This window comes from Lacerta agilis, chromosome 17 (genome assembly GCF_009819535.1).
Source record: "Lacerta agilis isolate rLacAgi1 chromosome 17, rLacAgi1.pri, whole genome shotgun sequence".
In the NCBI taxonomy this organism is placed as follows: Eukaryota; Metazoa; Chordata; class Lepidosauria; order Squamata; family Lacertidae; genus Lacerta; species Lacerta agilis.
Genome location: NC_046328.1, coordinates 30,582,041 through 30,606,695, shown reverse-complemented (window position 1 = coordinate 30,606,695; position 24,655 = coordinate 30,582,041). Strand labels below are relative to the sequence as shown.

General features: G+C 47.5%; 1 protein-coding gene across 1 annotated transcript in view; it reads right to left on the bottom strand.

The window, feature by feature from the left end:
• Window positions 1–22,465, bottom strand: part of GON4L (gon-4 like) — a 45,925-nt gene extending 23,460 nt beyond the window's left edge. The window contains exons 1-17 of the mRNA XM_033136344.1: window positions 22,354–22,465; window positions 20,157–20,667; window positions 19,387–19,527; window positions 17,756–17,943; window positions 17,163–17,237; window positions 16,978–17,028; window positions 16,231–16,281; window positions 15,421–15,516; window positions 13,614–13,733; window positions 12,180–12,353; window positions 10,832–11,024; window positions 10,350–10,451; window positions 9,858–9,898; window positions 9,148–9,251; window positions 3,011–3,206; window positions 2,066–2,152; window positions 772–943 (exon numbers count right to left, since the gene is read on the bottom strand). Coding sequence (XP_032992235.1) covers window positions 772–943; window positions 2,066–2,152; window positions 3,011–3,206; window positions 9,148–9,251; window positions 9,858–9,898; window positions 10,350–10,451; window positions 10,832–11,024; window positions 12,180–12,353; window positions 13,614–13,733; window positions 15,421–15,516; window positions 16,231–16,281; window positions 16,978–17,028; window positions 17,163–17,237; window positions 17,756–17,943; window positions 19,387–19,527; window positions 20,157–20,622 — 2,257 coding nt within the window. The 5' untranslated portion in view covers window positions 20,623–20,667; window positions 22,354–22,465. The remainder of the gene's footprint in view (window positions 1–771; window positions 944–2,065; window positions 2,153–3,010; window positions 3,207–9,147; window positions 9,252–9,857; window positions 9,899–10,349; window positions 10,452–10,831; window positions 11,025–12,179; window positions 12,354–13,613; window positions 13,734–15,420; window positions 15,517–16,230; window positions 16,282–16,977; window positions 17,029–17,162; window positions 17,238–17,755; window positions 17,944–19,386; window positions 19,528–20,156; window positions 20,668–22,353) is intronic.
• Window positions 22,466–24,655: the final 2,190 nt, after the last annotated feature.

Sequence of the window (24,655 nt, the reverse complement as noted above, 5' to 3'; positions counted from 1 at the left end):
AGAAACAGGTATTCTTAAAAAATAAAATAAAAATGCAATTTTAATTTTCAGATTAACTTTATCTAAAAATGGATTAAAACACATATCAGCTTCTACATGTCTGGATTGCCTAAACCAGGCATGTCCAACAGGTAGATCGTGATCTACTGGTAGATCACTGGATGTCTGTGGTAGATCACTGGTAGATCACTGGCTCCCCCCAAAGAAACTCAGCAGCTTTGGCTCCCCTAAAAAAAGCTCTACATCTTTGCCCTGAAGCCCCCAAAACAGGGCTTTCCCTCCTAAAAAAAAAAAGCTCAACTTTGACCCGAACCCCCCAAAACATTGATGGCTTTCCTTCCTAAAAAAAGCTCAACAACCTCGACCTGAACCCTGCAAAAGGGGGTAGATCACTGCCAATTTTTAACTCTGTGAGTAGATCACAGTCTCTTGGAAGTTGGCCACCCCTGGCCTAAACAAACGTGTTTCTTAGCAGGCACCAGAAATAATGAATGCACATGCCTTTATGTCAATCGGCAGGGAGTTCCAAAGTATGAACCTGTGAAACCAGGGTTCAAATCCCCGCACAGTCATGAAGCTCACTGGGTGACCTTGGGCTGAACGCCATCTCTCGGCCTAACCCACCTCACAGGGTTGTTGTGAGGGCAAAACGATATGAACGAGGAGATACACCACCATGAGATCCTTAGAGGAAAGGCGAGGCCTAAATGCCTCAAATAGACAATTAAAAGTTGACTGCAGAGGCACCGCACAAGGGACCCTGCTACACACCATTCTTCTTAACCGCTTTGCGGGGGCTCCATTCGATCTTAACATGCGAGTCAAAGTCCTTGATGAGCTGCAAGGCATCCTTCAAGTTGCACGGCTGAAACGTGGTCTGGAATTTGTGCCCCAAGGGCTGGCGGAGGACGGCGGAGCTCTGAGCGAATGTATCCAGCTCGGTCTATGGAACGAAAAGAGAAGAGGGAAGAAATGGCAGGCAACCGGGGGCCAAGGGGCACACAACGGCTTCTCAGCCCAGGGCCATCCCAAGACATTTTGCCGCCTGAGGCAAACCAGAAAATGACGCCCCCTGCCTGCCATGCCTTACTCCTACAGAGGGTTTTATGTCACATGTGCCTTCACTGAGGCTGCTTCCAAGCTGCAGGGCTGGACAGGGCGCAGGGCCAGCTCTAGACATTTTGCTGCCTGAGACGAAGGACAAGGAGGCACCCTCCTCCCACGAGGCCTAGACAGAAGCCAGCTGGACTGGTAGCTGAATGTTACTTCAGTACAGGTGAAAGGACTGCATCTTTCACCGTACTCAAGGAAGGGGCTAGTGTAGGGCACCCAGGGAAGTCCATGTGGCACCCATAGCTCTGTTCGCTTCCCCCCCCCACACACACACACCCCTCAGCATCTGCTGCCTGAATGCTTCATTGTAAGGCCGGCCCTCTCTCGCCCTGAACCTTATTAGCGCTTGTGTGGTGGAGATACCGGGGGATCAAAGCTGAGATGAACAAAATGGGATGGGGAAAACCTTTGTGGCTGCAGTTGCCCCACAAACCCAAAACACTTCAAAATACCATCTCACTCAGATTGCCTTTCATTATATCTGAGCTGCATGCTGCAAAGTACTTTAGATTCACCCAAAGCCCAATGGGATACTAGACCACCAGTTAGCTTTCGGGTTTAAAAGAAACAAAACAAAAACCTAAGTTGCTAGTTCTTATGGCCAATTCTGGTGGTGGATGGGAGAGCAGCTGTCTGGGAGAGGGCGTTCTCCGCAGAAGCCCCTTAGCCAGCTCAACAACTTTGGTCGGCCCTCATGCATGTTCACTTCATCAAATCATCTCGCCCTCTTTGAAAAAAGTTTGGGCACCCCTGCCCTAAGCTGCGGAAACCCAGCCCTGCTGAAGTGCACCCGGCACCTCTGACTTGATAACACTCCCGGCTCCTCTGGCTATTCTGCAATGCAAGCCCCAAACCCAACCAGAATGAAGCACAGATGAGAGGAGGCATGGCCTCAGTCCTACGTATGGCAGCAGAAAGGACTGCCGGGGTCAAGCTAAGCCAAACTCCTTACCAGAAAGAGCCGTGTGGTGTTGGCCTCGGAGCTCAGGCTGGGGTTGCAGCTGCTGAGAAGGTGGACCTGAGTCAAGAGCTGCACGTGCTGCGAGCAGAGGGGAAAGACGCAGAATCACAGAGTTGAAGAGTTGGAAGGGACCCCGAGGATCCGACCCACTGCAATGCTGGAATCTGAGTTGCTGCCCACCAGAAATGCGTGCTATAGCCACACGTCAGGAGGCCAGCGACCTTTGCAGCAGCCCCCTCCCCCGGGCACATCTGGATTTTGGGGCAAGCTCTGCGGACACTCCACCCCACCGTTCCCCAGGGCCAGCCTCCCACAATAGAAGTAGCGCATGCAGACACAAGCTCCGCTTTTCCAAAGGATCCGGATAGAGGTCAGACCCAGTGGAAGTAATCTGAGCCTTGGAAAGCACATTGAGCGGAAAGAGGAAGTGTGAAAGGCTGCCGCTCCTTCGCGCTTCCACCTTCAGCTCTATGACCCTTTTGAAAAGGAGGAAATGTAACCACCTCACCATCTCATGACCAAGAGGACAGTGGGGGACAGGAGGCAGGCTCTCCCTCCCCATCCCTTTTTCCTCATGGGCCATGACTTTTTAGACCAGTGCTTCCCAAAACATGGGTCTCTGGCTGCTTTTGGACTACGATTCCCATCATCCCTGAATGTGGGTCCTGCTAGCTAGGGATGATGGGAGTTGAAGTCCAAAAACAGCTGGAGACCCAAGTTTGGGAAACACTGGGTTTTTTTTAGACTGTGAGGTCAAGGGCTGCGGCAGAACAGGAACTGATTTTAGCAAGCCACTCCAAGGACGGGATATGAATGTAAAATAAATTAAAAAGAGAGAAGGGAGAGAAATCAGCACAAAAGCAGAGAGCAGATGAGAGACAGCAGAGGAAGCCCTTCCTAGTCCGGCGTGCTGCTGTTTTTCCTTCCAAACAATACCTGTTGCATCTGCTGCTGCAGCCTCTTCTTCTGCCCGGCGTCCAGCACCAGGGTTTGGACCGGCTTCTCGCGGAGCTTCAGCCTCTCTGCTTCCTGGGGCAGCTTGGCGGCCGACTTCTTCATGCGCAGCTGCTCCAGCTGCTCCTTGACCGTCCGGTGCTGCTCGTTCAGCAAGTTGGCCAGGGGCTCCTCAAACCTGCACAGGGTCAAAGGACGGCTTGCGTTGAGAAAGCTGCAGGTGCTCTGAAGACCCAGGTAAGTATTCTTTTTTTTTTTTAACAAAAATTTATTGGTTTTCCACATTACAAAGAACAAATACAACTAAAACAACAACAAATACTAACAATCATACAAAGAAAAACAAATACTACAAATAACATCAACAAATTAAAAGAAAACAAATACAAACCTTAAACACTGGAACACACCAACTATTAATTTTAATCTTGTTCCAAATCTTGTTAGGGGGACTTCCCCCGTTCTCTCTCCTGCGTTCAATTCTAATTTACTTTAGTAACTTTCCTAATTATTTTAACTTTACATTCACCATCATTCTTATTCTTCATCTCCACATCTTGTATCATTCAAATTCTAAATATAACAAAAAACACCATCTCCTATTGCAAATCTTAACTTCTTATAACCTTTTCTTTTCTTAGTTCCATAAAACTGCTGCTCTTATTACTTCTAATTCATACCTTATAAATTATTAAACCAGTACAATATCATAAAAAGCCTAAGTATTTCTTCTCCAAACCAAATCAATTTTTACTCTCTGACGTCGGGGTACCATGATAAGCCTTCCTGTTTAATCATATGTATTCTTTCACCCTAGCCCCCTTCTTACCATTTTCTCTCCTCCCAACACAATCACCCACCAGGCCTCCCCACAACCTTTTCCCAAACCCTTATCCAGAATGTCATCTTTTCCTTTATATACGAAACCCAAAACATTGTCCCAAAGGAACTCTGCTGAATTCTGCAAAGGACGTAATACATCACCACCAAGCATCTCCAGTTCAGTCTTCAAATCAAATTGTAATTGTAATTTCCAAAATTGTTGTTCCTGCATTTCTGGGCTCCCACCCCAGAAAGCCGTTATAACGTCACCATAAACAATCCCGGACCTCTCACGTCGACAGGATTTTTCTTCGTCTTGGAGTTGCGTCTTCTCTACTTCAGATGAAATCTCCAAACATCACTCTCTAATTGTTTCTTTAAGTTCCTTGGCAAAGTTCTTAAAAGCAGTTCGAGTCTCAACAGTCTCAGCAAAACTTTCGTTGACATTCTGTTGCAAAAATTCTAGTTTAAGAAGAATTGTCCTTTGTCCTAAAGTCATCGCTGGGTCTGGTGTCATCATGAAAGCGAAACCAAAAAGGGCAGAAGTAGGCAGGAAATAACAAAGTTCAGTACTTTTCCATCTTCAAATCTCAAATTACAGCCGCCATTTCCCCCTGATCAGAGTGCAAAAATTCTTCACCTTATAATCCACAGTCTCTCAGAAGAAATACCTCAAAAGTTCTCAGCTCTACCCCTTGCAGGGGTTTTCTTAATAGATCAAATACAAAGTCTGCAAAAACATTGTGTCAGCCAAAAGTAGCAACAGCCAGAGCCAATGTTACTGTTCTCCTGTCACAAGGGGGGAGAAACGGACTTCCTCTTTAACGTTTCTCCCCTAAAGCCAATTAAATTAATTTATAGATCCAATTGAACTCCGTACTTACAGCTTACGGGTTTCTTCTTATTTTTAAGCCAAAAGAAGAAGAACAGGGCGCTCAAATATCGCCGGCGGCCGCCGCTTGCTTTCCCGGTTGGGGACAGCCTCCACAGCCCCGCGCCGTTACCCATTCACTCGAGCCTCCCTTTTACAAGGGAAGCCCGAGAATGGAGCGGCGCAATGGGGCCCGCCAGAGTGCCCAGAACGCGGGACGCTCCTCCCGCGGCTTACCAGAGCCCGCTGCGCGGTTGCGGATCTCCTAGCCCCCGGGAAAACCGGAGCTGTCTTGGAGGCGAGACAGCTCCCAGCCGCCGGCAATGGCGCCCTCGCCGGAAGTTTGACCCAGGTAAGTATTCTACCAAACTCAGCTTCGGTCACTGAGCTGCGGTGGCTCAGCATCCACTGACAGAGGCAATCATGCTTCTGAACACTGGTTGCTGGAAACCGCAGGATAGGAGAATCCTTTTCTGCTCAGGTCCCGTTTGTGGACTTCACGCTGGACTAGGCTGTTCTTGTCCAAATCAGGGTCATGTTTGACTTCCGGCGGCGACGCCATTGCGGAGCGGTCGTGGGTTGCCTCGGCTGCGAGGCGACCCAGTCCGTCCCGGGGGTTGGAGCCCCGCTACCGCAAAGCGGGGCTCCGGTGGGGTGCGGGAAGAGCGTCCCGCACCCTGGGCTCCCCGGCTGTGCCCATTAGTGCTCTGAACCCTTCCCTCGCTCCCCCTGTAAAGGGGGAGTGGGGGTGAAGGGACAACGGAGCCGGGCTATAGGGGACATGCCCCAACCGGGACGCAAATGCGGCGGTCACCCCCGCGACGAGCGTCAAAGTTCTACCTGTGCTTAATGGAATTAAAGAACCCGGTGGTCGTGAGTATTCGAATGGCTTGACTTTATGTTTTTCGGACGATCCGGGGGGAAGAGGAAAGGAAGCCTGCCTCCCTCCCTTCGGGCGAAAGAAAATAACCAGTTTAAGTGACTGCTGCTACAGTAATGGATACAAAGTATTTGAACTTTGAAAAGTGAGACTGATGAGATCTCCCTTTGGGGAGTAAGTCTGTAGAAAATATCTCTGTTTAAAGTTTTGGTCTTTGCGCTCTGGCTTCAGGAAAAATGGCGATGGAAAATTTGGATTGACGTGGGAAACAATTGTAGCAAAGGGAGGAACATAGAGACAGGAACTGAAATTTGACACTCACCCCCTCCCCCAATATGTTGGACTTTGTGTTTGAACTTATTTTGAACTCTGAACTAACGGATGAAGAAAGGCTTACTGTCTTGGAGCTGGAACTGCTTAATCGGAAACTGAAAGTCTTGAATGGGGTAATAAATAAATAAAATCCATTTCCCACAGAGGAGGCTTTCCAAATGTTTTATTCAATGGAAGGAAACCTTGGCAAAGAGTTGAAAGGGATGCTTGAAGGATGGAGAGAGATGACAGGGCGACTCCGAGTAAATGATCCGTTCTTTGGGGGTGGCAGCCCCGGGACGGTAAGATTTGCTATATCCAGACTCCGAGGTGTGAGCTCGGGGGCAAGGGACAAGGAATTAAGATATCTACAAAAAGAAGAAGAATGTTACAAAGAAGCGGAGGAGCCGAAAGAGGAGGAGATGGGTACCCTGATGCTCGATGCAAGGATTGATGTGAACTGTGCCTGGATCTGTGGACATATGGGAAAAGAGGACAATTGGAAGATGGGTTCCGGCGATAGACAGAGAAGGACAATGGACAGAGGGGGAGTGGGATAAAGTATTAAATGTAAAATTTAAATGGTTTGTCATGGTATTCTGAAATCGGAGGACGAAGGTGGTTAGTTTTAAGTTTATTTTGAATAAGTAAGGAGATATTCGAGGTTTTATGTTATTAGCAGCAAGATAAAGGACAGAAGAAGTTAGTATAGTTTTTTTTGAGAATATTTTGTTAAGATTTATGATAAAGTAAGAGGATTAAGATGATTGTTTTATTTCTAATTGAAGTTAATTTTTAGAGAAAAGTGGTTAAAAAAAAGAAGACTATGGATTTAAAACCGAAGGTGAAAAGGCAGGGGAAGTCAACGGTCAAGATTCGGAAATAGAAATTTTTTCTTTACGTATGCAAACAAGAAGAAGAATCCTGGCAATATTTGTATTTGTTTTGTATTTGTGGGTGTGGGTTTGGGTGTATGTTTTGTTACGAAAAATGCCAATAAATTCTTCATTAAAAAAAAAAACAAATCAGGGTCATGTTTGCTCACAAAAATCAGAAGATCCTGGCTGCTGGCTCAGGCCAATGGCCCACCTAGTCCAGCATCCTGTTTCTCACGTTGGCCGATCAGATTCCTCCAGGGAGCCCAGAAGCATGGCATGAATGCAAGAGCCCTCCCTCACTCTTACTCATAAGAACATCAGAGGAACCCTGTTCCTGGAAAGCAGTGGCGTGCAGTGAATTTTTTTCTGTAGGAGAACAGTTAGGGCCAGAGGCGCCAGCTTATGAGAGCAATTGTGGGGGGGGGGGTTGCGCACAAGAGCATCGCACCTCCCTAAGCTGGGCAGAAGCTTCCTGGTTTTGGGAAAGAGACGCCAGGGGAACATTTAGGGGGATAGCCTAGTCCCCATAGTCCACTGACCGCACACCACTTGGGCAAAAGGCCCATCTAGTCCAGCACTCTGTTCACACAGTGGCAAAAGAAATGCCCACAAGCACAAACCAAGCACATCACTCTCTCCACTTTTGATTCCCAGCTACTGGAGTTCAGAGGTGTACAGCCTCCAAGGCAGAAACACAGCCATTGTGGCTAGTAGTCACTGCTAGCTTTATCCTCTGTATACAGGTGAAACTCGAAAAATTAGAATATTGTGGAAAAGTCCATTTATGTAAGCAATTGTTTTCATTAGCTACTGGAGTTTAATATATGAGATAGACTCATGACATGCAAAGCGAGATATGTCAAGCCTTTGCTTGTTATAATTGTGATGATTATGACGTACAGCTGATGAAAACCCCAAAGTTGAGATTGTTAATTTGGGGTTCTCATCAGCTGTACGCCATACTCATCACAATTATAACAAAGGCTTGACATATCTCGCTTTGCATGTCATGAGTCTATCCCATATATTAGTTTCACCTTTTAAGTTGAATTGCTGAAAGAAATGAATCTTTCCATGATATTCTAATTTTTCAAGTTTCACCTGTAGTCCCCTTTCAACGCCATCCAAGTTGGTGGCTGCTGCTGCCTCCTAATTGGGGGGGGGGGGACTCCATAGCTATTCACAGTGTTAGTAAGTCCTTCCCAAGCCCCCGGAAGAACTAGGCAAGAGCCATCGAAGGTTGCTTTTAAGGGAAGCAGCACAGGCCCAGGTGGAGCACGGCACAGTGCCCTTGTGCAGTAGGTCACTCTCATCTTCTCCACGTTGCAGATGAAAGGTGGAGGGGGGTGAGGCTGAGAGAGAGCAGCTTGCCAAAGGCAACATGAAATAGGGACCTGCAAGCTACCACGTGCCTCTCACATGCTCTATGAGCTGCACAAGGAGCAAGAGGCAGCTTAGGAAGTTCAAAGGACATGCCCTTGCACCAAGTCAGTCCACATTGACTGTCAGAGGCTCTAGCATGGGGAGATGCCCTTTCTCCAAATCTGGATAATGTCTGATGCAGGAGAAGCAAGGAGCCTCTTTCTTTCTTCAACACACACATTCCAGCTCTGGTTTTCAGACTGTAGCTGGGCAGAGCTGGTCTTGCCTCCCCCTTCTGGTACTGCTCAACCTAGAAGGGATGGCGGAGGCCCAGCAGTTCCTTTGCCTCCCTTCCCAAACAGAGTCAGCTTTCCTTTGAGCCAACCTGCCCCATAGACAAAGAGGCTTGACCACGGCCACCTTGATGGAGATGCACACCGGGCCCCATTTGCAAGATGAAGGGGGGAAAGTGGATGGCTGCAGCACCTCCTTCCCACTCCTCTCCCTGAGCTGAGAAGCAACGAAGAAGGTGAACTGCATGGCAGAATCCTGGCCAGCCCTCCACCGCCTTCCCGCAAACCGCTACATGCAGCCAACCACTTCCCCTGTCCCTGAAAATTTCATACAGGCCGATTATCGGTCAACTGATTTGAACATAGTTTTTATCCCACAACTCCTCCATATTTTTCAGGATGTGTCCAGCTAAGTCAGGGATGGAGAATCTCAGGCCTGGGGTGCTGAAAGTGGCCCTTCTCTGTCTGGTCCTCATAAATCTTCCCAGCCCCCTGGTCCATCTTCCTACTGTCAACACTGACTGGCAGCAGCTCTCCAGGGATTCAGGAAGGGAGCCTCCCCAGTCCTACCTGGAGATGCCTGGGAGAGAACCTGGGAGCTTCTGCGTGCAAAGTGAAGGCTCTCTCCCTGAGCTATGGCCTTCCCCCTAACAGAGGGGGAACAAAATGGCTTGGGGCAGGACGAGAATAGCCCATCTTACCTGAGCACCTGCGGAGTGTTAAAATTTGGCCGGGCCTCCGCAGCACTGTCCTCGTCCTCTGGCCCTTCATCCTCTACGTTGGAGAAGCCCATCTCATCCTGAAACTGAAGCAAAAACACACAGCCCAAGTCAGCGGCACGGCCATGGGCAGAAAGGGCTTGGAGAAATCAACCCAGGCAGGATAAACAGCCTCAGCTGGCACTGAAGGGCACCCACTACCAGAGCGACACTGAAAATTCAGCCCATCTTCCTTAGATTCAAGAGGTAATCGACTTGCACAGCAGTTACGTTTTGTGGAGTCGCGCATAAATTGCATATAATCAGAACCACCCCAGAATCATCCGCACACACAACCATCCCTACCTTTCCAAAGCTGGCGTTCCAAGCAGGCCTTGCCCTCAATGCAAGGTGGAGAGCTTTTAAGCTCTCTGCTTTGCTTACTGGGCTCTGGGAGGCTCTCACACAGGAGAGGTTCTCATACACCTTCCCAGAGGCCGGTAAGCAAGGAGGAGAGCTTAAAAGCTCTTTCCACAGCAGGGGAAGCACAGAAGGAACTTTTGAACACTCTACCTTGCATGTGTTTAATTTGCGCAGCCACCAAGCGCATAAAACTGCCACTGAGCGAATTAAGCTGTGAGTCGGCTGTACTTCCTCTTTTTTTTAATTTTGGCACTAGCAAGTTTCTTGAAGGGCTAGGAGGAGAGCCTTACCGTCTCAAACAACTCCTCCATCAGCTCATTAACTTCTTTCTCTGCAAGATACAAAACGAGAAGGATTCAGCCTCCGAATCAGCACCATACCCTACTATTTCTTAAACGCCATAACACAATTAGCGAGCTGCAGGAAGCCAACACCTCATTACGAAGAAATTGGTTGGCTTTTAAAAGACGGCATGCCTCAAGCTTCCGGAGAAAAGGTGCACCAATAACAACCACCACCTGGTCCTCCAGTATGATGGACTCAACATAGGAATGCTGCCTTATACTGAGTGAGACCATCTAGCTCTGTACTGACTCTACAGAGATGGACAGCAGCTCTGCAGGATTCCAGGCGGGCTTCTCTTCCCAGCCCTATCTGGAGATTCTGGGGATTGAACCTGGGACCTTCTGCGTGCAAAGCAGGTGCTCTATGGCCCCTTCCCCCAACAAATTCGAACACAGGCAGCGATGAAACAGCCAGACCGAAGTAGGCAGAGAACGTACTCGTGATCCTCACGGCACGGTCGTTCCTGAAGTCCTCCGTGTCTGGCTCGTCAAGATCTTCCAGGAAGTTGTACTCGGGGTCGTCGTCGTCGTCAGCCTCATCTGGAAGAGAAAATGCTTCTTAGCCAAGAGGATCCTTTGCATCCAGGAAACAGAACAGCCATTGCTGCATCGCAGGGGGATGGAGCGGATGACCCTCGGGGTCCCTTCCAACCCTACGATTCTGTGAAATACCGTATTCTTGCATCTATAAGACGCCCCCGTGTATAAGATGCCCCCTATTTTTGAGGACTCAGATTTAAGAAAATGGGGGGGGGGGGGGGGATGTATCTGTGTATAAGACGCCCCCTAATTTTTGACATTATTCTAAAGGGGGGAAACCTAGTCTTATACACGGAAAAATACAGTATTTTCAAGATACTGCTCCTCCCACAAAAACACAGGTCAAATCCAGTGACACACCCCAAGTAAACAGAACCTGCCTTCATTTCCCACATCATCATTCATGAGGCCACCCAGCCACCTCTTCCACTCCTCGTCGTCTGCTGTGTTGGGGTCGTACATGTCCGGGGTGATGTCTGGGGCACGGAGCTCAGCTTCCAACTGGCCGAGGGGCACGTCCTTCAGGGGCCTCTTCGACCGGGTGCGCAAGGCGATCAAGCTGTCCTCCAGAGGCTGGAGAGGAAACGGAGGAAAGGAAGAAGGGCTCTGAGTGGCTCTTGCAGATTCTCCAGAATCATGGGGCAGAGAAGAGCCTTTGCGGTGTAGAGGCCGGAATCTCAGGTGACAGGAGTGGTAAAGACTCAGGTTCAAATCCTCCCCGCAGCCATGCAAGCCCACTAGGGCCCATCACGGTCTCTCAGCATAAACCTACCTTGCAGGGTTGTTATGAGAACTAAAGGAGCCTCTTGAACTCCTTAGAGGGGAAACAGAATATAAATTCAATAGAATAAATAGAAAGACTGACTGAGTAGGAAGAGGAACTACCAGGACAGCACATCATCAGTCCACATTCAACAATCAATATATTGCACACTCTGCCCGTTCCTCCAAGGAATAAGGGAAGGCATATATGGAGGTTCCGCCCTATTCCTTTTAAAATATATATATTAAAGCTTGAAAAAATAAAGAAAAGGCAGTATACAGAAATAAACATCAAATATCAAGCTTTTAAAACATAAAAATTAAAAGGGAAATACCGTATTGGCCCGAATATAAGCAGCACTTTTTTTTTTCTTCCAAATTCCGAACGTGAAAAGTTAAAGTGCGGCTTAAATTTGTGACCTTACAAAAATCGGCTTTTACAATATCACTGTGGGATTTCCTTCTACATTTGCCATTTACGGGTGTGAGTGCCTGCAGAATTTTAAGGGAGCGGCTTATATTTGGGTATTGTCTTCTTTTTTTCTTTCCGTCCCTTGGATTTTAAAGGCGCGGCTTATTTGTGGGTGCGGCTTATATTCGGGCCAATATGGTAGATTTTTTTTAAAAAATGGGAAAAACTTCTGATTCTCAGAATCGGAGGTTCTACCCTTTCCCATCTTCACAATGGCCCTGTAAGGTAGGCTAAGCCAAGAGACATCACCACCCAATTGAGCTTCACAGCTGATCAGGGCATCTGAACTCTGGTGCTTTCCTAGCCTGAAACTACCCTGCTGTTCCAATCCAGTCCACAAAGCCCCCAAACGAATGAATATAAGAAACACAAATGGATGGGGTGAGGTGGACTCTGACTAGATCAACTCTTACTCTCCCCGCAAGAACCAAAGCAAACACGGTGTTGCAGAAAAGAAGCGAACTCTTTGGAGGAACAAGAGAGCCCGAGATTACCTGGAAGGCGTCCATACACACTGGGCTGGAGGCCAGCTCCTCATCCACTGCGTGGAGCTTCTCCATGAAGGTGCTGTCCTTGTTCTGCTTGGGTTTGGGGGGCGGCGGGGGGCCCATTGGGACGACTTCAGCGCTGATGTGCCGCTGAAGTGGGGCAGCGGAGGCTTTCTCTGCCTGGTTAGAGAGCAAAGCAAGAGGGCGATGCTTAACCCCATTCAATTTCTACAGCTTTTACGCCATCCCTTCCCTCTGGGACAGACAAAAGAAAGCCCTAAGAACGTGAGAGAAAACAGCCTGGCTGCAACACTAGGCTGATGGCACTTGTCGTTGTCAAATGTGCCTCACCATCGCTCAGACAACTTCAGCAGTCGAGCTGGGATATATAAGGGTACCGGGGGTCCCTCAGGTACCGTGGACCCAAGCCGGAAAATGAGGGCGCCATTGCCATTATAAGGGAACAAGGGAGGCGTTCATGAGGAGTTCCGGCACCTCTTCTAGAAAAATAGCACTGCTAAGAGGTAAATGAATACAAGGACCTTGCACATGGCTCAGCAGCAGATGGGAGCGGCTGCCGAGACCACGTAACACCTAGCTTGGCTCCCAGTACGTTTCCGAGCACAATTCAAAGTGTTGGTGCTGACCTTTAAAGCCCTAAATGGCCTCGGTCCAGTATACCTGAAGGAGCGTCTCCACCCCCATCATTCTGCCCGGACACTGAGGTCCAGTGCCGAGGGCCTTCTGGCGGTTCCCTCACTGCGAGAAGCCAAGTTACAGGGAACCAGGCAGAGGGCCTTCTCGGTAGTGGCACCCGCCCTGTGGAATCCCCTCCCACCAGATGTCAAAGAGAAAAACAACTACCAGACTTTCAGAAGACATCTGAAGGCAGCCCTGCTTAGGGAAGCTTTTAATGTTTAAAGCTTTTAATGTTTAATAGATTATTGTATTTTAACATTCTGCTGGAAGCCGCCCAGAGTGGCTGGGGAAACCCAGCCAGATGGGATGGGTATAAATAAATTATTATTATTATTATTATTATTATTATTATTATTATTATTATTATTATTATTATTATTATTGGCAGCCAGTGCAGAAGCTTTAACAATAGTGCCACATGCAGCTGGCAATCTGGCCACTGCATTTTGCACCTGCTGGAACTTCTAAACCAAGCCCAAGGGCAGTCCTGTGTGCAGCACATTGCAGTAATCCAGCCTCAGAGTTTATCAGCACATGGACTACAGTTACAACACATGACTGTTGTAAACCAATGAACAGCAGGGCCTAAATATTTTTTATGAAATAAATAAGGTAGCTAAAGTCCTGGCTTCCAACAGAGGGGATGTTTGCAGATAATTGACTAGCCCCAATGGTAGCCTAGGGGAGAGAGGGAGGGAGGGAGGGAGAGAGAGAGAGAGAGAGAGAGAGCGCCCTTCTTACTTCCGCTGGCACTGCTGCCTCCTCGTCAGCCTCTATCATATCGGAGGACCGCCTTGACCGAGACCGCTTGGCTCCCCGTGGCGACGACGCTGTGCTTTCCACATCACTCTCCATCAAGCTCTGCGCAAAAGTGGGGAGCATAAAGTAAATGAGAAAGAAGTGATCAAATCTCTTCTCTGCAGTTCACCTTTAGCACTGGGAAACCACACCAAAGACTGAACAGACAGAAAAGGTGACAGATGAGGTTCATATTGTTCCCCTCCAAGGCGGCTTGTGTCATCAGACAAAGCTCCACTCCTCAGTCTCTGCACGTATCGCTAACAAGGACTGGCAGCAGTGCCTTCTTCGGGGTGGCTCCCACTCTGCACATTATTATTTAAAAAAAAAAAAAAACCTAGGGCAGGGGTAGGGAATTATTTCCAGTGGAGGAGAGAGACCCAGAAGCAGCCAATCCTCTGTGGGTCACTTTGACAGGTGAGGAAACATTCACACGCCGATCCTCTGATGTCATATGATCAGGAGATGGGTCTAGCCTTCTCTCTGACATACCAGCATTCTGATTACAGGAATGTTCTATTGCGTGGGGTTGAGCTGGAGCATTCAATCATGCGAGTGTCCCCTTGCAATTTGGGTTTGTACAGTCATGCCAAATACCTAGGGCCCAAAGTTCCCTGGGGAGAGGGATTGATTGCTAAACCACTCTGGGAACTGTTGGTCTGCATGGGGAATAGGGGGTCTCCTAACGACTCTCAGCACCCTTAACAAGCTTCAGCTCCCAAAATTATTTGTGGGAAGCCGTGGCTGTGTAAAGTGTTATCATAGTGCTTTTGGTTTAGGATGAGCCACAAAAGTGTATGACTGACATGAAGGCCTCTTTAAACTGGGTAACACTGGCCCAGCCAACCAGCTGAAAACCTAGCGGTGTAAACAGACTGTAACAGCCAACAGCACTGCAGCCCAATCTGCCAATACACAGATACAGTAAGCCCACAACTAACGTGGAAGTTACATTCCAGGGATCACGCTGAAAGCCAAAACTGAGTGTGGTCAAAATGCATTGGGTTCAATGGTGGGTGGGACTGCCAGTTATTTTTCCTGGAAACCGGTCCCCTTTTAATTTTTTTAATTTTTATTTTGCCACACACATAAAGCTAAATGCACACAAGTTAAACGTGCATACATTGTGGGCTATACACATACACACACATATATAAAGTAATAATAATAATAATAATAATAATAATAATAATAATAATAATAATAATAATAATTTATTTATACCCCGCCCATCTGGCTGGGTTTCCCCAGCCACTCTGGGTGACTTCCAACAAAATATTAAAATACAATAATCTATTAAACATTAAAAGCTTCCCTAAATATATATATAAATATACCTGTTTTTATAGTGTATCTTATATAGTGTATAGCAGGGGTAGGCAATCTAAGGCCCGGGGGCCGGATGTGGCCCAGTCACCTTCTCAATCTGGCCCATGGACGGTCCGGGAATCAGCATGTTTTTACATAAGTAGAATGTGCCCTTTTATTTTAAAATGCATCTCTGGGTTATTTGTGGGGCATAGGAATTCATTCATTCCCCCCCCAAAAAAAATAATAATAGTCCGGCCCACCACATGGTCAGAGGGATCGTGGACCGGCCCACGACTGAAAAAGGTTGCTGACCCCTGGTGTATAGTGTATTGGAAGCTGCCCAGAGTAGCTGCAGCAACCCAATCAGAAAGGAGGGGGATATTATATTATATTATATTATATTATATTATATTATATTATATTATATTATATTTCATACCTCCTCTGCTGTCTCATCCTCCTCTTCCTCCTCCGGCTGGTACTCTTCATCAGAGGAATCATCTTCCTCGAGGGGAATATCCACAAACTGAGGAGGCTGCAAAAGAGAGACTGAAGTTATACCAAGAGGAAGGGGGTGGAAACAAGACCCACAAAGGGAAGTTTTAGGGAACAAATTAGGGGTGCTGGCAGATTTTCAAAAATGAAAAGCTAGGGAGGATGAGCACGGAGCAGGCTCATGGTTATTGATAAGGAAGGATGAAAACGGGCCCTTACATCTTTGGGTGTGTGCACACAATAGTCTTACAACAACACATCAAAAGCACTGTGACTCTGTTTCTCCCTCACAGTTAGCTATGCTCAAAACCATGTTGCCATTATATCATGAGAAGCAGAGCACGCAGGGTCTCAAACCTGGAAACCAGGGAGCTCCAGCAAAATCCCAAGAACTTTTTAAAATCAGATTTTTAAGACAAACAAACAAACAAAGGGGGCTTCTAGTCCTCATGACTTGTAGGAGAGGGGAGTTAAGAAATAAAGAACAGCCATTCTACCTGTTCATCAAGGGCTGTGTCCTGCTAAGCCCTACTTAAGAGTAAATCCATTGCAATCAACAGTCATGATTAAGTCCATTCATTTCAATGTTTGCACTCTAAGCAGGACTTAGCTGGCTAGAGTCCCAAGTCCCAATCCTCCCCCCGCCCGCTTCCAACAACGAGTAACAAATGCTGGTAAGGTCTTTAAAAAAATAAACTGAAGCATGAAAACAAAATCCCACCAAGTTATTTAATTAGCAGCACCCACAGAGTACCTTGATTTCATTCGCCTTTTTGATTGGAGAAATATTCCACGTTGGAATAACCTGAGGAAACAAAACCATTTAATAGCGCCTCTGTCATAAAACACCAATGGAAGAAAGTGTGTGAGTTTATTTACTCATTGCCCCACTTCCCATTTCATCTATCCATCTAACTAACTTGCACTCCTCTCTGGAGGCTTTATAAAATGTGTCAGAATAAATAAAGGTTTGAGGAATGAGGGAACAGATTATTAAGATACGCAGCTACAATATCCTCCATATAATCAACAGTGTCTCTTGGGGCCGGTCTAGATTAAGGGGGTCAACACCTAGAAACCCCCCGCAACTCAAATCCACCCACAACTCAAGTAGGGGAAGCATCCTAAAGGCATGGGAAGTTGCTGGTGGAGCGACAAGAATCCCTCACTTCTCTTCCAACTATCATGAGCCTTGTATGGAAGTCAGGGATGCGATAATCTGCAGGTTTCTCTCCCTCTCTCACAACACTCTAACTCCGACGAATCTGAATGTTGGAAGATTCAGGAGAGATAAAATAAAGGGCTTCTTCACACAGCACATAATTAAACTACGGAACTCATTCCCACAGGAGGTAGGGAGGGGCACCAACTGGGAAGGCTTTGAAAGAGAACTTGGCAAAGTTATGGAGGATAAGGGCATCTATTAATGGCTACGAGCCACGAAGTCCACGCTCTGTCTCCACCGTCAAGAGGCAGCAGGTGCTTCCAAATACCAACTCACCACTCCTTTCTCCACCACCTCCTTCAGCTTGGAGCGAGTCATTTTCGGCTCCTAAAGGGATGAAGAGAGAGAGAGAGAACATTTCCGTTGTCCCATTAGAAATTGTACAAAATTTGACGACTTTTCCCTTCTAGTGCCAGGGAAGAAATAGATCCCCACCTTCCCCTACCGAGGGTGGAACTTACGAACATGGGGATGTCCTCCGTCTCACTGATGGCTGCTTTCATCATGGCGACAACATGCTCATTCGTTATCACTTCCTGGAGTGGGAAAGACAATATATATACTGTATATATATTCCAGTTACAGGTAGGTAGCCGTGTTGGTCTGCCATAGTCAAAACAAAACAAAACAAAAATTCCTTCCAGTAGCACCTTAGAGACCAACTAAGTTTGTTCTTGGTATGAGCTTTCGTGTGCATGCACACTTCTTCAGATACCAGATACTTCAGATATTCCAGTTTACTCCACCCACCGCGTAGTCTACCCTTATCGACGGAATAACCTGGGCTGAGTCAAACATGGCAATAAAGTAATGGGTCCTCAATGCAGTGGGCACATAAGTAATGTCCACAAAGCCCCTCCAAGCAGCTCGTGGTCCAGTACTAATGCTGGAGGCAACCATATGTGGTTTCCGAGGGAGAAAGGGAAACCACCTCGCGCAAGGCCCTGCCTCATTTTCAAGGCTGTGATCAGCCAGATCACAGATGCCATCACCAGGTGTTTCTTTGCATCCCCATCCACACCGCTGCTGCTGCTGCTGCCGTCTTCACACTCACGTGGAGGATGTTTCGCACGTTGACAGCTGTCAGGTTGTGCTGCTTCGCCCCGTCTTCCAAAGTCCGGTCGAGCGTGTCATCCAGCTTGAGGTCGCAAGCCAAGGGCCCTTCCTCCTCCTCCTGGCATTTCCCTTCCCGCTTCCGTTTAGTCGCTTTCCTCCGCTTTCTCTTCCCTCCTTCTCGCTCTTCTGGACAAGAAAAACAGGGGAAAGAACAGGCAGAGTCTCAAACCACAGCAGTCAATAAGCAGCTGTCTCTGAATCCAGGCTCAGCCAGGAAGTTCACCAGGTGACCTTAACAGTGTTTTGCAGACTGAAATTGTTTCACTGGTGAGTTGTTAATTATTCTATATGATTTATGCTGTATTTGTGATGTTCTATTATGTTCCATTATGTTATTGCTATTTATTGTTTGTAAGCCACTTTGGGATTCACATGAAAGAAAGCGGGATAAAAATATAATAAATCAAATGAAGTCTACCCTACCTTGTAGAGAGGTTGCAAGGATAAACTGGAGGAGATCAGAACCTCAGCTCCTTTGGAATTAATTTCAATGGGTCTGAGGATGACTAGCTTTGGATGCAAGCTCTCATGTCTATCAGATCACCCCTGTCCATGCGTTTATTGAGACACACACAAAAAATATAAAAGGCTATACAGTGGTACCTCAGGTTACAGACGCTTCAGGTTACAGACTCCGCTAACCCAGAAATAATGCTTCAGGTTAAGAACTTTGCTTCAGGATAAGAACAGAAATCGTGCTCTGGCGGCACAGCGGCAGCGGGAGGCCCCATTAGCTAAAGTGGTGCTTCAGGTTAAGAAAGTTTCAGGTTAAGAACGGACCTCCGGAACGAATTAATTTCTTAACCCAGGGTACCACTGCACTGTAGTGAGGCAGGACCTCTCACTGCAGAAACCATGCTGATTCTTCCTCAACATGGCTTGTTCTTCCATGTGCTTAAAAATACTAGCTTTAATAATGCTTCCTGCAAATTTACCCAGGACAAAAATTAGAGGAGGGAATGTAGTTTGATAAACCGATAGGAGCAGAGCTCCATGCCAACTATACCACACAAGTGGGGGGGGGTTGCTGCACACTCCCTGTTGGGGCAGTTGGTTGGCCACTGTGACAACAGGATGCTGGACTAGGTGGGCTTTTGGTGTGATCAAGCAGCCCAGTTGTTCTGCTGTTCAGAGTCATTTCTGCAAATGATCACTATGAAAGAATGACTTAATAGCAGCACTTGCCTAGAAATGTATAAATCAACTGTTCAACAACAGATGCCTGAAGCTGCATGCCAGGGCTGGGAAACCTCTGGCCCTCCATTTGATGGCCGGGGAGACCCAGCCAGATGGGTTGGGTATAAATAATAATAATAATAATAATAATAATAATAATAATGCTCAACTATGCCTCCCACCATCCCTGAACACTGGCCATGCTGACTGGGGTTGAAGGGTCCAGCAGTATTTTGCAGGGGGAGGGGCAGAGGCTAACCCATCCCTGCTATTCATCAGGGGTTAAAGATCCCTCAGCCTTCAGTATCTGCTTGCTGTGCCTGAAAAACAGGGCCGAACTTTTAAGAAGATGCCTCTGTTCCGTTATCCACTTTATGGGCATGCAATACTCACCTACTGGGATGAACAGCTCCGTCTCCTCAGCTTCCTCCTTGACTTCCTGGAGCAATTCGGCTCCCTGTGCAGCCTTTGGGGCTTTCAGGGGAGGATACCCCACGTCCCATTCAGGCTCTGGCTTCAGAGAAATGGTAGCAGCTGGAAACGAGAAATCTACGATGCCATGAAAACCTACTGCTTGCACATATGTGCATTTACAGTAAAAACTCTAACTGCAAAACATCTTCAAACCATATATGGTCTGATCACATACTATATCAAGTATCCTGTTTTAAACGGATACCATCTGTTTCTATCGCACCAGGAGCATCCATTGTCGCTGTCTCATCAACTGTGTTTTTGTTCCCCTACAAAACGAAGTCACCAATTTCGCCAGAAACCTCTGAATGACTCGGGCTTTCCCTTCCCACTTCTACTTTTATAACATTTAATTTTGCTCAGATGCTTTTCTTAGCCACCGATCATCCATAACAGGGTAACCCCTGCTTCTCTAAGATTTTGCAGTCCTTATCCTAGCTATCAACAACGGGTGAAATCATCGCATTGTATTTCTAACAGGCAAGCTTAATTCAGCCTCAACGATCTTTTTGGAGCATAACTGAACCACTGATGATGTAGCAATTATAGAGTTTCAAACCAGGGCCTGGGAGACAAGGGTTCAAATCCCCACTTGGCCATGAAGCTCGCTGGGTGACCTCAGCCTAACCTACCTCGCAGCATTATTCCCGTCGTGTTTTGCTCCCCTTCAGCACACACCAGTAGCTTACCTTCTGACTTGGGCTTCTGCCCCTTATCCACGAGCAGCTCAGGTGACGGAGAGGTCTTTGCATCCTTGAGCTCTCTGGCTTGCTCTAGGCAGAGATCCGGCTCTGCTTTAGCCAGAACCTTCCCACCCCTCAAAGAGGCCTCGGACAATTCCGGCCAGCCTTTCTGCATGGCGTCTCTAGATGGAAGCACAATGCTCTTCGCTGCTTCACCGCCAGCGTCTCCCAAGAAAGACAGAGGCATGGGCAAAGTAGGAGGAGATGAACAAACAGGCGTGTTGGCAGGCAGGCTGTAGGGACCTCTCCCTTCAATCAAAGCAGCATTGTCCTTCCCCTGTGGCACCAGGCTGCAGAGCTGGTCGATCCCACCTGAGGGAGTGGTCTCCATTGGAACAGGCTGCATATCCTCCTCCTCCTCCACCTCCTCAGAATCTGCCGTGGCAGCTCTTCTCTTCTTGCACGGCAGCATCTTCGGCGAGAGAGACGTCCCAGCTATAGCTCTCCTGTTGTCACTCTGCAAAGAGAAGAGGTGTGAACTCATTGGTTAGATTACTGCAATGCACTGTACGCAAGGCTGCCCTTGGAGACTGCTTGGAAATCTCTCTGGTTCAAAACATGGCAGCCCGATCACAAACCGGGATGTGCTCTTATTACACCTGTGGGGAAAAGACCGTCTGCCATCCTGCTTTTCTAGAGACAACAGTTCCTATTCCCCGCATATACCAAGCATGGGAAACTTTTGGCCCTCCAGAGGTTATTGAACTGTAACTCCCAGCAGCCCCAGCAGCTAGCTTGGCCAATGGCCAGGGATGAAGGGAGCTGTAACTCAGGAACTTATGGAAGTCCAAAGGGTTCACCGCATCAGGTATACTGTATACCGATTCCCCATCTGGAAAGCCAAGTAATCCCAAAAATTAATGAAGCCACTAATAACGCAATTTTAAACCAGCCAGGCCACAACGTACATAGAAGGTTATCAACTAAAAGCACTTTAAAACAAATGGGTCTTCAAGGCTCCTTTTAAATCCAGAACTGACAACTTACTTCCAGGTCAGAGTGGGCTGCTTCCTGAGCAACAGTCCCCCTGGCTTCCCGTGACTTTGGCCAGATTGGCTGGCTGTTAACCATAAGAACACCCACCAACTCTGAGAATCCTGTTCTCACAGTGGCCAATCAGATAGAACGATGGAGCTCTATCCCAGAGGAGGCAGTGATAGTGACCAAGCTGGGTGGCTTTTAAAGAGGATTAGATAAATTCAAGGCTATCAACAGTTAGTAGCCACGGCAGCTAAATTCTACCTCCACTGCCAGAGGCAGTATGCCTCTGAATACCAACTGCTGGGAAATGCAGGTGGGCAGACTACTATTGTGCTCATGTCCAGTCTGCAGGTTTCCCACAGTCATCTAGTCAGCCACTTTGAGAACAGGATGCTGTTTCTCAAGGCATCCGAGCTGAGCGAGGCTGCTGCTTGCTTCATGCTAGCTCCCAGCCGGGGCCGGATTTAGGTTTGATGAGGCCCTAAACTACAGAAGGTAATGGGGCCCTTTATATGTCCAGCTGTCCTTTGCATAGCTGTCAACCTTCCCTGCTGTTCCCCACTGCTATATACATAGCTGCCAACCCTCCCTGCTGTTCCCCAATGCTATAATAAGGGAATTTCCCACAAAAAAAGGAAAAGGTTGACAGCTATGGTCCTCTGTCAACAACAAATGGTTGCTGTTTTTTGTGTTGAATATATGCTATATGGTAATTTATGGACCTAGCAGGTATCTAAAGCCATTTGCCACTGTTGCTGTATGTAGGGTTTATTTTATGTATTTTATCTTATATTTTGGAAATGTACATCCAATTTCTTTCATTCAATTTCTTAGCCTGTTTAGCTTATACAGGAGTCCCAGCCTCAGGACCAGCCCCCTTCCCCCGCCGGCCCCCCACCTCCCTTTCTCCAGCCCCCTTCCCTCCTGCAGGAGAAGGGGCCGCGCCTCAGCCTCCCTGTGTGGGAACGGGCAGAGCTCCGTAGGGGAGGCGGAGAGGCGCTCAAAGGAAGCCCAGCCTGGGCTCCTGAGGGGGAGGTGGGTGGGGAAGAGAAGGGGAAGCGGCTTCTGCCTCCGCCGCCCACTGGGCCTATCCTGCCCCCTCAGCCCGGCCCCCCACCTGCCCCTTCCCTTCCCGCCCCTCCAGCCCAGCGCGCAGACTGACCGCGCTCTCCCTCCGCCGCGTCCTCCGCCCCGCAGGGAAGCCGCCGCTTTGCCATTTTCCAATCCAGATCCCCGCTTCAACAAAACGGAAGAGGAAGTGGCGCAACCGGAAAGGGCCATCCCAGCGCATGCCCAGACTCAGCGGAGTCCTGCGCCGCCATGTTTTTTCCTGGCACCTCCCCCGCGAGGAAACTGGTTTGAGGTTCAGAAGTAGAGCGGGCGGTTGTTTGAAATGGCGAAAGGCGGTGCGAGGGGAGGAGCGGCGCTGATATGTGGGGGTAGGGGGAGAAATGTGAATGAAATAAACAGACAGGGCGGGGGGAGGCTAACGCCGCCATCTTTGTTGAGGCCACGGCGCCCGAGGAACCGCCATGTTTGCTCTTCCCGAGCGCGAACTTGCCGGCACGTGACTTCCAGGGGGCGGGAGAACGCATAATTAGCGTAAAGGAGAACCTGGCGGTCTGCTGGCCCCGTGACGTCACACTCGACTGATTTAACGCTGCGTGACGTCACAATAGTGTCATTGTTTTTACTGTTAATATTTTTAATCATTGTAAGGTAATATATTTATTTTGCAGAATCCAGTAAACAGAAGGTGACATTTAGCCTTGGGGAAATCTGTTGGTTTTCCGTTTAAGACCTTTCTATACCGCTCTTAAGTAAAGATAAAAATAAAAAATCCAGGCTTGTTTTCAGCAACTCATATAACAAAAATAATTCATAGCTGAAAGTAGAGTGAGACAGCATTTAAAAAAAAACTAGCACCAGAACAGAACAGAAATTTAAAAAGAGAATTTTAAAAAAGGTTTTATGATTTTATTTAAGATACTATTTTAAAAGAAGCTCCACCCAGTTCATTTTAATGACACACATTAAAACTATAATTAAAGAGCAGCAACTGTTGCAACATTACCTCATTCCCCAACAGCCAAGTGCACCTTTCTGTTCTCCTCACCTGTCCTGCTTCATACCCCCCTTGAGTGTTTTTGCCTGGTTGGAATGTGTCCTCAAACTCTGATCATGTCTCTTCCTTCCCTGTATAGAAGAGAGGGGTGTGGGTAGAAACTAGCGTACTGTACAAAAGGGGAAATTTACATTAACAGCTCCAGCCACTTTTGTCTCTGGAACCACCCACCACTGGCATGTGGCAACAGGAAACTTGTATATTTTACCTTTGTATAGTAGGTTAGCTTGTGCAATCATTCATGTTTCTCTATCCTCCATAGGATAAAAATGCATAAGGCATTTTTAGGGATTAGACTAGGGTTCCCATATTTCAAAAAGTAAAAATCCAGACGCAAAAGTTGTTGAGCTTTTTTATGAGCCAAAGTTGCTAAAAAGACCCTGATGAGATGGATTTCCCCAGACATTTTGCAATTTCCACCCAGGCACTGCTGCGGACCGCAGTATTCCTGCTATGTCCAGACATATGGAAACCCTAAAGGGCACATTCCAGCCAGGAAAAAAACATTTGGGCATGCAAAGCAGGGCTGCTGAAGCAGGTGGCTGGGGTGGCCTGGTGAAAGTCCTGAAGGCCATAATTGCCACCTCCTGAACTTTGACCCCCCCTTGATTTACTGCAACTAGAAAATGTGCATTTTGCATGCTGTCCCCTCACAAGTGGTCAAAAATTCAGAGGAGCTTCCAAACTGCAGCTGAACACTATGATCAGCAATGAAAATATATAGGGTGACTTACAACAAACAGGTATTATAAGGCAATGAAAGATAGAATCCTGAGCCCAAAGTAATGTCAACATGCAGGAAATCTGGGGGTTGAGGGGGAAATGCCACAAATAATAAATAAAATAACAAGATCTCTATGTAAAACGTTTTGTCCTCTACAGTGCAATCTGGTGTTGCATGTTTATAACACATTAAAAACACTGTGTTGTTTTTTGTACTAACGTAGCTGAGTTCCAGTAATCTCTTCTCATAGTGGTTCTGCTGGCCACCTCTCTTTGACCCCACATCCCACTCTGACTTCCTGTCTAATGACCTCCTGGGGGAACTTAATGGCCCATTCCAGTGTCATTGTCCCAGACCAAGAGCCAAATCCCACCAAGGCTCAGCAAGGAGCATGCAATGTAATGGCAATGCCTCATTTGTACCCTATCAAGGGCCCAATAAAAAAGCCTAAGGCAGAAGGATTGACTCAGGATACACTTTAATTATTATGCATCCCCCAAAAGAACACAGACAACTGTAGCATATTGAATTTTGGAGCAGGTGGGGAGAACACAGAGAATTTTGCTGTTTCAAGCACCTCTGTAATGCAAGGCAAACGGCACACTTAATACAGTA